Source organism: Simochromis diagramma, unplaced genomic scaffold (assembly GCF_900408965.1).
Source record: "Simochromis diagramma unplaced genomic scaffold, fSimDia1.1 OVJJ01000802.1, whole genome shotgun sequence".
NCBI classification, from domain to species: domain Eukaryota; kingdom Metazoa; phylum Chordata; class Actinopteri; order Cichliformes; family Cichlidae; genus Simochromis; species Simochromis diagramma.
This window is the reverse complement of record NW_024387492.1, coordinates 9,584,552-9,597,014: the sequence shown is the minus strand read 5'-3', so window position 1 is coordinate 9,597,014 and position 12,463 is coordinate 9,584,552. Positions and strand designations below refer to the sequence as shown.

Genomic DNA, 12,463 nt, shown 5'->3' with positions numbered 1-12,463 from the left:
AAATATGAAAAATATGCCCTCAATAATACACCCCATAATGTTGATGCACAGTACACTCAAATTACCAGATGCAAAACATGCTATCAGGGTTCATTATAATATAGGTAATAGAAATACAATGTGCAAAAAATACATTTGAAATGTAAATCTTTAAACCTTTGTGATTACATTTTAATCAACAGAAATTTTATGTAAGCAACTATTACGTAAGAACCTTTTGTAATGGGTCATGGGTGAACTCTCAAGTGGCTTACTACAACAGCATCATTTCGCTGCACTATTAGGAGAAATTACTGTGGTAATATGGCCCATTAGTGCAACAATGTCACCCATAATAGGATTACTATCCTGATTGCTGTCTGTAACAAAAGCCATATGTTCCAGTTACAGGTGCTGTCCAGCTTGAGCGAAACAGTCTGCAAATTACGATGAATTAGGAACCATGTGCTCATATTTCATGGGGGGACTCATAATGAGATGAAAAAAAAACCTCTTCGTGTCCAGAAATATCTAAACAGCTCTACTTCAAGTTCCCAAATGATCCTCCTGACTAAATACCATTACTGCAAAGTTTAAAACTTAGGCAACACTGGTAGTAAACACTCACAGACATTTTATTAGGTATACCTTGCTTGTACCGGGCTGGTCCCCCTTTTGCATTCTTTAATTCAACAAAGTGCTGAAAACCTCAGAGATTTTGCTACTATAGATACTGATACGAAACTATCCCCCGCACTTCCATCCATCCTGAGCTGTTGCTGCAAGGCAGAATGGATCTCTGCTTTTATGTTGTTCATGGCAAATTCTGAGCATTATCAGAATGTCGCGACAGAAATCAACATTTATTGGACCAGGCGATATTTTTTCAATCTTCTGTTACTCATTTTTGATTAGCCTGTGTGAATTGCAGAAACAGTTTCCTGTTCTTACCTAACGGGAGTGGCATTCATGGTCTTCTGCTTCTGTAGCCAATCTGCTTCGAGGTGGGACATATTTTGCTTTCAGAAATGTTCGTCTACCTTTTCTATAATGAGAGGTTTTTCTAGTAACTGTTGCCTTTCTATCAGTTTGAAGCAGTCTGCCCATTCTCCTCTGACCTCTGGCATCAACAAGGCACAGAAAACTGATGCTCACTGGATATTTTCTCATTTTTGGGCTGTCCTCTGTAAACCCTAGAGATTGTTGTGTGGGAAAATCCCAGCACATCCTGAAATACTCAGACAAACTCATTTGGCATCAACAACCAATCCCACGTTCAAGTCACTTAAATCACCTTTCTTCTCCATTCTGATGCCGAGTTTGAACTTGACCAAGTCTACATGCGATTGGCTCATTTGTATTAATGATAAGTTGAATGGTGTACCTAATAAAGTGTGTTAATGTCACATAAAGCTGAAGCACATCACTACATATGGTCTCTTACCTCATTCATTTAACTTGGACGTAACCTTTAAATTTCTTCAGGTTTGCAAATAATCAGAATGGCAAAACCATGAAGAAACAAATGTTATGTTTCAGCAGCTTTATACACTAAGCAGTGGTGAGATGGTCAAAAAGGCTTGCTGCTTTTACACTAAGAGCAACAAAAAAGATGACTATAGCCGAGGGTAAAACAGCTTTAAAGCAAAGTCAGAAAGATTTACAGCCACTCATAACCTACAGTGGTTTTGTAGTTTCTGTTGACAGAACATTACAGCATTAACTGCTCAAAGACTTTGCAGCGGGTGTTATAGCAGCAGAGCGAGCATTATATTATATGCATGTATTCCACTCGAGTGCAAATAAATTCTGCTCTGCTGCTTGTTGAACTGATGTCTGACTTGGCTGAGGACACAAGCTGAACCAAAAAATTCAGCCTCTGACTGATACCAGCTCACAACAGCATGTTGACAACTAAGAAATAATTTGTACTGACTCATAGTCTCTCATTTATTATGGTTCAGACAATCAATGGCAGTTCTCTTTGGGTAAACTGGAGTTAATATTTGATGAGTAAATGCAATCCCTTGAGCCTTTCAGTACACATTGCTGATATGACCGCATGTGAGACACAAAAGCCGCAATGTAAGTCTCTCATATTTTATCCAGGAATGGGTTTTTCTTCTGTTGAATGATGAATGAATGAAGAAATTAATGAAAGTGTCACACATGTACAGTACCTCTGCGATTAATGCTCTGAAATGATTAATCGCAGATTACTTGGATCCTGACAGTGTGACCAGCATCCATCATAAACAATGAAACCACGACTTACCTAGAAGTCGTGTCCTGGAGGACCTAAAAAAAAAACCCTCCCAGATTCTCTGAGCATGTGAGTGCAGATTGGATGCTTGAGTGAATTAAAGTAATTTAGAGAAGGAGAAATGAACAGATGGCCAGAAAAAGATTATAATGGAAAAGGAAAGGATGGAGCAAATGGTTGAAAATCTATGAAAGAACACGTGGTTATTGAGAGCAATCTAAAGCATTTTTAAAGTGCGGTTACAGACTACATGTTTACAATTCTTTTCATTTAGCGTTTTCCCTTCTTTAAATGAAAATTTTGTCCTCTTTAACCTCAACTACTGTCCCAACAAAACATCAAAAAAATGCACAAAATAGAAAAAAAGTAGAAATCAATCATGTATGATATCATTATGACTTGTATAATTTATACTATGATTATGCATTGGTTAGAAAATGAAATAAACATTTATAAAAAAGGAGAAAATCAAATATCTGTTAAAGGGATCACGTTTTTCTTTCAAAGACGCCTTCCTGATTAATGAATCAATCTAATGCCAGCAGTACATCAGTATCAAAGCATGAAAGAAAAACAGAACTACTCCAATTCAATTAGCTGCAGCTGATCATGCATGTAATCAATACTGTGGTCTCATCTGCACACACACAAACACACACACACAAGGGCAGGTAAAGGAGCTGATCAGCAACTGACCATCAAATTACTGAGAATCCTTGTCAGTGTTGGTTGTCATGTGGAGGTCACGTCTGCATGCCAAGGTAAAGATAACAAGCAACACAGGGGACATAAACCTTACAGACAGTCTCACAAATTCAAATTAATTTAATTAAAGCCAGGCTTCAAAGCGTGGAGCTGCAACCTGGCTTTTTCCTGGAGGTGAGATATGGCCCGTTGACTGGGATGTTGCCAGTTTAGTCCAGTAAGAAGACAGCTCTATTTATTAATTTATTAATTTATTAATTATTATTATTATTATTATTATCTCATCATCATTATTTTACCACCAAAATGGTATTAAAAATGGCCTATTTTGGTAAATTTCATGCTTTTTAAGGTGAGTATTCTGTAGTATTCTATATGCTCTTCAGCTCACCATCTACCAAGACGTGGATGTCAGACAGGTCTGCTTTCTGGTTCTGAAGCTGAATTGTACATTTGGATGATGCTGGAAGGAAGAAAAGTGGTGATCCTTTATAATATATGAACATATAGAGGGTTTTTTTTAATGGAGTAGAGGTTTTAAGGAACCCACATCTCCCTTAGGAGGAAGTTTCTCTCTCTCTCTCCATCTCTCTCTCTCTCTCTCTCAACAAGAGCGCACACGGTCACTGAGAGCGCAGCCGGAATGCGCCACAGCGCATCCAGCAGTGTCACACTGATGAAGCGCGTCTACTGACCCTGACAGCCCAAACCTTCCCTCCGTAAACGCACGAAATGCCTGCAAACACCTGGTTGGATTTCGCGGAGGCGGTCTGTTCTCCGTGTTCCTTTTACGCTCTGTTTCAGCGTTGCTTTTGCTAGGAACGCGACGTCCTGGATGCTTTATCTCCAGTGACGCTGATGTAAAGCGCAGTTCGCTGAAGCCATGTGAAGAGCGGACATGTCTCTTGTCGGGAGCACCGGAGGCAAAACGCGAGTCCAGTAGAGGAACAGTGCTCGCACTTTATTGGAGAGCAAAAAAGATCCATCCATGAGGAGACGAAGAGAGAAGAGATGGTAGAGAAGTAAGTACGCAGACAAGTTGGAAATATAAGCCTAGCAAATGACGATTAGCTGCTTTTATTCTTCGTGACTTATAACCTGTTATCAAGTTTGCACTTTAGAGAAGATGTTAAGGGGGGAAGCAACCGTTCAGTAGGTAATCGGTTCACTGATAATTGATTGAAGGTTAATACCAGGGATATTTGAACTATTCGTATTATTGTTTTGAACTTGATGACACTTTTACTTAATTATAGACAAGAAAGCGACATTTTTAATTAGGTAGACCCATTAAAAATGGACTAATATAATAAAAGTGCTTACCGCAGTTGCGTGTATGTGCAAATAACCATAAAACCTAAAACAGTCCTTTTGGTTTTCACTGGATTGTTTTTGAGCGAGTGATCCTCTCCATGAGTTGTTTACTATAAAATTATGTCCAGGACCTCTCGGGGTGGTTATGTAATTGCATCTACTGTAGCAAGCTGTTTAGGAAACGGGTTTGTGACAAAGAGTTATAAATTTGTAATGAGCGTCCATTCAGTTGCTTTGCACATTTATACTATGGGACAGCAGCCAAAATAAATAAATACATGCATGCATGCATGTATTTAAAAAATATATAAATATATAGTATTTTAACTGATGGAGTGCAAAGGGTTGCATTCTTCTTTCTTCGTTCTTCTTCACATGTTTTGCATGCACAGATTGATTGATTGACAGATCGATTGAAGTGATATTTGGGAGTTTTATATCAGTCATACATGTATATTTATTGGACATAATTCGGAAGAGGATCGAGAGATAATGATGCCGGTTGTAAAATTTAGGGCTGATGCATTGTGTTTTTTTTTTTTTCTTCAGTGTGAACACAATGTGAATGAAAAGTGTCCAACCTCATGCTGATCGCTGGGGTTGAGGTGGCGCTGTTTCTTAAGAAAAACATTATAAATGTAATTAGACAAACCAATTAAAAAAAAACATTATTACTTATAACAGCATTAAAAAAAACTGCCATTCCTACTGGACTTCCATTTTTAAGATTTAATGATCAGCTTTTCTGCCAGGTTACTGACATTTTAAGAAGGTGGTGGCATTAAAATACTGCAACAGAAAGTCTCACTATAATATCTAATATTAACGTTTCTGAAATATCTTTTTTCTTTTTTTAGCAGCCAAAAAACAAAAAATTCTTAGCTGTATGCCACAAAATTCAGAAATTGTCTGCACAGAGGTCATCTTAGGTGATTCCAGTGATTCAATATAAAATACAAAAAAAAGAAAAAATGCTGTATATACAGTTTTTGTTCTGTTGTACATATATATAGTCAGTCCTCATGTATTTACACTGTGCCTATAGTAACTAATTATCCATCCCTTTTCTATTCCACTATGTATTACAGCTTTAATTGTTTTTGTCTGTCTCATTGTGTCTGTGTCATGCTGATGTCGTGTAGTCAGTATTGTCTGTTACATACAATGAGAGCAAAGAAAAAAAACGGAGCCTAATTCCTTGTATGTTCTGATTCTTATTATTCACTAGATTCAGATATTTGATGTTAATCAATCAGTCAATTTAAGATTGTTTTTCAGAACTGTGCAGCTTCTCTGGTAAAGTCTAATCTTTCTCTTTCTTCAGTGTAACCTGTAATTTGAACCTTGTTGTAAACTTGTTCTATTTCCAATCATGATGTCTCTTCATTGTAAACTTTAAAAGTGATCAGCTATCTCCTCGAGTGTGCTTGACTTGGTTACTTCTGCAGTTCACACCTTTTTGGCTCAGTCAGCCAGTGCATTCATTCTTTTTAAGAATTAACCAAATTGTTGATTCAACTGCTCCTTTGTTTTTTCAGTCTAATGATGTCCTCACTTGCACTGACATCTATTTGGGCATCATATTCAGAATTGAAACGAAGGCTACCAGAGCTTTTATTGGCCTAATTTGTCATGAAACAACAAATTAACAGCCCTCACCTGCTCATGAAACCACCTGTCAGTCAATTGTCCAATTAATTTTGAGTATCTAGAAATGGAGATCGTGTATAATAACGTCTGATTCCAAAACAAAAAATGTGTAAAAGCCTTGAAACAAGGCTGAGCCAAGACTCTGTATTATTTTTAATCCTTTGTTTATGTGAAGAGGAAAAAATGTAACTGTCAAAAACTTAAGGACCCAACTGTATACATTGAGAGATAAAACATTACAATCCAACCCTGCTCTTTTCTTTAACACATTAGTCCAGATTTTCTTAAATATACATGTGAAAGAACCTTTTTCCACATCTGCTCCATGCTTGCCGGTCTTCTGGACCAGACAGGATCCTGGTAGTTGGTCAGAAACTTTCCATTTCCTTAAGGAAATGAACTCCTCCCTGTGCTTGAGGAATTTAGAGTAATGTAGGGGGAAGGATAATAAAATCCTGGGATGGTTATAAACCACTTCGTGACTGGAAGAGAAGGTGTTGAAATGCCTCATCGACCCATTACACAATTATAAAGTGTTCTTGAGACTATCTCGCTTGCCCTGACACAAGTTTCTCAGAGAGGTCACAAAGAAATGGTAACTGCCGCTCAGTGTTGTGTAGTATATATCAATTTTGAGTTCAAGACAAGTTAAAGGTTTTATGCCTTTTAGGATATATATTTGATCCACAATAGGCAGTTTAAACATAGAGTATGGGTTGTGGTTGAGTTTGAAGTTGAAAGCAGCTCTTTGAAGTAAATTTATGAGTCAGAAATGCCTGTAAACCATTTAAACAACAATGTTTTGAAGTGTCAGGTATTTAAAAATATGAAACTGAAAATCATTTGTACTCATTTACATTTTAAAGACAGATAATTAATAAAAGCAGTTATAAAAAACAGTCTGCAATAGTGTTCAGGGACAGCCAGTCCTGGAACATTTTATGAGTTTAAAGGGTGGTAAGATTTCTAATTATCTCACAAACTTTTTCCTTTATGTGATGAAGAAGCAAACAGTAATTTAAACAGTTAATTAAATGACAGAATCAATAACTGGCAATTATTTTGTTGACTAAAGCATCTTTTTAGGCAGAAATATCACAGCTCCTTCGGTCCAAGCTTCTTCAGTGAGAGCTCCTTTTTTGTTTGACACATGTTTTTGTTTGTTAAAGGTTTATTATTACATTTAGCCCTGTTTAGTTGGAATGAATAAAACATACTATGATACTGCACTGTCTGGATGGTGACCATGGGAAATAGTTAGTCGCAACCCTATTATATTATATTATGCAAATCTCATATGGCGCATATTGTTTCCTGTTTATGTCTGTGATAAAAATAGCACAACCAAGTCTAATCATAGGAAAGGTGAATGATGTGATAAATGAGGAAACATGTAAAGACACTGATCCACGTAAATCATTTGTGTCCTTGCAGTGGCTGCACCTGACCTTCTTGACCCAAAGGCTGCCGCCCACAACTCCAAGCCTCGCCTGTCATTTTCAACCAAACCAGTGGTGCTGAACACCCCAGAGGACGAGTGCGACACTCGGACTACGGTCATGAGGTGGAAGACCGTATCAGCTATCTTTTTCCTGGTGGTGTTGTACCTTATCATTGGGGCAACAGTATTCAGAGCGCTTGAACAGCCTCACGAGAGCTCCCAGAAACTGGCCATTCTTACTCAAAAGCTGGACTTCTTGGTTGCGCATGCATGTGTAAACTCCTCGGAGCTGGAAGAGCTGGTCCGGGTAGGTGGAAGCTTTAGTGCCATAATAATAATCCTAATTTATTCTGTTGTGCAGGTCTTCATGTGTAGCAAAACACAAAATTTGTCTGCAGATTTTTAAAACTCAGGGAGAACACTGAGCACTGTGCAGTTTGTACCTGGCAGCTTAATGTTGTTTAAGCACCCCTGAAACCCTACCCTGCCTCTAACATTATGCCTTGCAGAAAAGTATAATAACTGTAAATAGTTTTTACCCCGCAGCTGTAAAAGTCTGATGGAGTATTGTCGTCACCCTGCCGGGGAACGACCAGGGGGTGTCAACACCCAAGTTTGCAAATGTGATAACTCAAGAACAAGGCGATGTAGGATTTTGACATTCATACCATAGTTACAGCTAAGAATCTCAGAAGAGTTTGAATCTCTTGTTATATCCATCACCATCTTTGTTCCAATGCAGGACTCTCTGACTGCCATGTGTCTCTGTCATAATGTCTTTGTTTTAAAGCTAAATAATACAATTCTTTAAAGATAAGCAAATTTGGGGTTCTTTTGTACCTTTTCTTATCCATGAAATGCATTTTTCAACAGTGATTTGTGAGGGTTTTAGAAGCCTTAGACAATTGATACAGGGTTACAAATCATGAAATGCATCTGTTTTGCTAAATGGAACTTTAAAACAAAGTTTCATTCTAGGGAATTCCATATCACAGCATATCTTTACTTACTTTTTATCTGCAGTTTCATTTGAAGCAACAGAATCGAACCATGCAGGGAACTTTTTATTTTCTTGAGCTCACCATATGCCAAAGCACCGGAAAATTACTACTTGAGGCTGAGACCAGCGCGGGAGTACCTTAGAAGAGGCACGTTTAAATGTTTTTGAGCTGTAAACTAAATGACATGGAACCCATCATTGCTGGAGGCTGATGCTAAGTTTGACATTTCTATTAAAGCTATTACAAATTAGCATGGGATGAACAAAAGGGCTCAACAGGCCATCTACTGTTTAATCATCCCAAATCTTGAATGCTAGTGCTGATGTAAATCTAACCATTTTGAACTGCTCTGCAAAATAAAATATACAGAAAACGAATATAAACTATGAATTGCAGCAAAATAAAGCACAATACTGCCAAATTACCCATCTGGGTCCTCAGGTTTGTGTTATGTTTGCCCTTTGGGTATTCAATGTTTGCTGAAAAGAAAGTCAAAGATGTAACTACAAATCAAGCCATGAAGTCTCAAGTTGAACTAGTAAATCTCACTAAATGAATCCAATCCGTCAACTTGTAACTGCACATCAGTGACTAAAAATAAAAATGCACTAAAAAAAGATATATTGACGGTGCAGCCGTTTAACTTGTGAAGTCACGACTGTTTCTCTATGGATTAGTTTATCTAGCAGGCAAACTTGTCAGGGTTGATTAAAAGCATTTCCTCTTGGGGAATCTTATTGGAGCATTGCACTTGTGGATGATGATTACTCTAATGTGCCAAAGCTGAAAGGTCTTAAATCTCAAGGGAAAAATGATTTTCTACCTTTTCTAAATTTGGCCGCTAGCTGCAATTTCTCATTAAGAGTCTGCCACTTGGAGCCAAGAAAAACACCTTCAACTATCAAAATGTGCAAGACCAACGTTATGTAGTAACATGAAAAATTAAAAAGGTAATATATCAAAAACCAATATATGTATTTTTTTCACATAGTATGGTAGGATGCCCTAAAACATTGCAACAATGACCAAATGCAAACAAGTAATGAGCCAGCAAAGTAATGAAGGTCTACAGAGAACATAAAGCAAGTTTATTATACAATTTCCAATCTATGATTTCTTTTCATAGTATTCATTTTATTTATTTTTTGTCTGTTTGCTTTAACCAAATCATCGTGTCGCAAGTCAAATTAAGCTACTGGCATAAACATACAGTTTAATGGCAAGGATCATTTCATTGTGAGTGGAGCAAACATTTTTAAAATAATAAAAAATTCTAAGCAAACACTTCAAGTGAAAAGCCCATCGTATACTATAGCCTGCAAACCAAAAGCTGTTTTAACGTTTGTTTTTAGTTACTAAATTATAGAACAGCAGCGCTTGAATCATTGGTGCACGCTCTGATATGGATTTCACCTCACACTGAAAAAACCCCTCTTGATTTAACAAGCAGGTCTTCTCATTCAGAACATGAGAACAGGAGAAAACTTTCACAATTTAACAAGATTACTTTTTATTTCACTCTGGGTTTTATTGTTTAATACTTTGAAGAGCTTCAAAGTATACTTAATGCGTATTTACCTTTTGTGGCATTAAAGTAATAAAAGTATTGGCATACGCTGTTTATAGTACATGTGTGCTCTAACATAATTAAAACCAATTTCACACTGAAAGGATTTATTACTGCATGTATTGAAAAATGTGTCGTGGCCACAGTTGTAACAGATGGCGGTTATTTATCTTTAAATTGCCGAGTTAATGTTTAATGGTGATGGTGGTGCTTTCAGAGCCGAGATCATCCGTCTTTCACATTGTTAGAGTGAAACCCGAGGCTCTGGACAATGGAAATCATCCTTCCAGCTCTCTCTTTCAGTCCCACTACCTGTTACATGACGTCCAACAATAGGGCTACGACTATACAGTGAAGCTTATTTACGGTTAAGACATACTTAAAAGCACATCATCAGGAAAACATATGGAAAGCCAGCAGTAGCAACAGTTGATTCTGCATCATCATCATCTAAAAGTAGGAACCCACGTAACAACTTACATGACAAAAAACAACTTTTTTTGACGATATGCACTGAGATTGGATCAGTCTGTAACAAAGTAGGAGTTCTTTTGACAGACCATCACTTGTAAAACTGATAAATAGGATGAGGATGTTTTTTGCTATACAAGTATGTCTCTTGTCCTGCGTGTCCCTTTTTCTGCAGACTGTCCTCTGTCTTTAGATGCATCTGAGCTCTATGGGTTTCCTGGACTTTCTGGGGCAAATTGGAACTAATTACTTGCTCAAGAACTTAACCTAAAAATCCAGGGCGAGTTGTCTCTGGAAGCATTTAGAATCACTTTAATGTTTGGTATTTTGAGGCTAATTGTAAGGCAGATAGCAGTGTTGATATAAATCTTTTATTGTGTTTTCACGAGACTAGAGTCCAGCCAAACTCTAGTCTCGGGCAGAGGTGGGCAGAGTAGCTGCAGTGAGTACACCAGCCTTTCAAGCAACTATTACTCTTCTGATCATTTATTGATAGGCAGCTTCAACTGAGGTCCCCCCTCCCCCTCCCTCACACACACACTTTTACTTAATGATGTATACAAACACACACACATGCACACACCTTTGCAGGTTCCTGCTGATAAAACACTACTCAGCAGAGGATTGAGGAGAGATGTGCTCTCAAAGGGAGTAATTAAAAAAAGTGAGTGATGTTAAAAGCTCCAACTCTTTCTCTCCGGTCTATTTGCCTCAGCTTTGAGACGTCCACTGCGGTCTTCACGTCATCCTTTCTTATCTTTTATTAGTTTGCATATAGCTGAGTGCCAAAGCGGTGAATTAGTAAGCTTGTAAACTTGGCTGGGACACAAAAGGGGGCTGACTGAGCCAGGGCTTTCTGATCTAATGATTTGCTAAATTGTGTTTTTAAAGCCACTGTGAATGTAGTGGAATTAACTTTGACCTCCTCCTCCTCCTTCGGTTTATTTGGGAATTATGAGGTTTAGACAAAAACATAATAAAAGCTAATCTTGGTACATGTATTAAGTCTCATAATACAGCTGTCCTCCAGTGGGCTCTACCAACTCTATTATAGCAGCTAATGAGTGGAGAAAACTGTAAATCAATTAATTCTATGCTTTCGTGCTTTTCCTAATTGTCGTCATTTGAGCTCGTTCTAGTGACTGATGAGCAACATACGGTGTCTTGTACACTTACTATATTATAGCAACGTAACTCCAAACCTGAGGTCTATTCATATTAAATCCAGCTGATGGAAATAATTAAAAAATTCTAACTCTTTTCGGTTCAATTCTTACATTTATTAAAAGAAAAACCACACAAGAATTAGATCCTTTTTAGATCTTTTTTCTTGGCCTCAAACTGAACAAAATGCATAATCACAGGGGAGTAAAAGCTTTAGTCCAGCGAAGTATTCCTCTGCAAGTTAATGGCATCAGATCTGTAGTAGAGTATCTGCTCCCCTGTCGTTTCAAAGTGTTTCTCTTTCATTTTGTCTCAGTAATAATTCTAGCGAGTCTCTTTAGTTGCCACTTGGGCCAAAAATCCTTTTTTCTTACTGCAGTAAATTAAACTGTTCCCCTGTTGACCTGAGTCTCTCTCTCTCTTTTTTTTAAACCTGGTAGGATCAAGTTAATCCAGCATTCAGAGGAAATGACAGTTCACTAGTCTTGATCTTTTATCTTTCTTGTTTTATCTTGATGCTGTAATCCTTGATACCAAACAGCCAATACGATCCTTCCTCTCCATCTCCTAGTAGCAGAGAGAGGCCGGGGTTTGTTTGATTAATTATATTAGTTGAGTCTGCCGTACTCATCGATGTCTTATTTGGCTCAGGTTTACTCAAGCTGGAATCTCTGTCCATGGATCTGAAACATCAGTAATCCAAATGAATGCGTCATGATGAATCTGTGACAGTTTCCATGGTGCTGTATGCGGTAGACTGATTTTTTAATTGTGCCCTTTTTCTCTCTTATTACACCTTAGATCTAAAATCAGAGTTCTCAGAGTGTGTCCTTGGGTAACTTTTTGTGCAGTCCATGAGGAGGAAAAAATTAGTAGACTAAACAAGGAAATTTTCATAATATTCATAA

The 12,463-nt window shown here is 37.6% G+C and overlaps 1 protein-coding gene across 1 annotated transcript in view; it reads left to right on the top strand.

Moving 5' to 3' along the window:
- Positions 1-3,486: 3,486 nt before the first annotated feature.
- LOC120725205 (potassium channel subfamily K member 2-like) overlaps positions 3,487-12,463 on the top strand; it is a 29,334-nt gene continuing 20,357 nt past the window's right edge. The window contains exons 1-2 of the mRNA XM_040017962.1: positions 3,487-3,969; positions 7,346-7,659. Coding sequence (XP_039873896.1) covers position 3,969; positions 7,346-7,659 — 315 coding nt within the window. The 5' untranslated portion in view covers positions 3,487-3,968. The remainder of the gene's footprint in view (positions 3,970-7,345; positions 7,660-12,463) is intronic.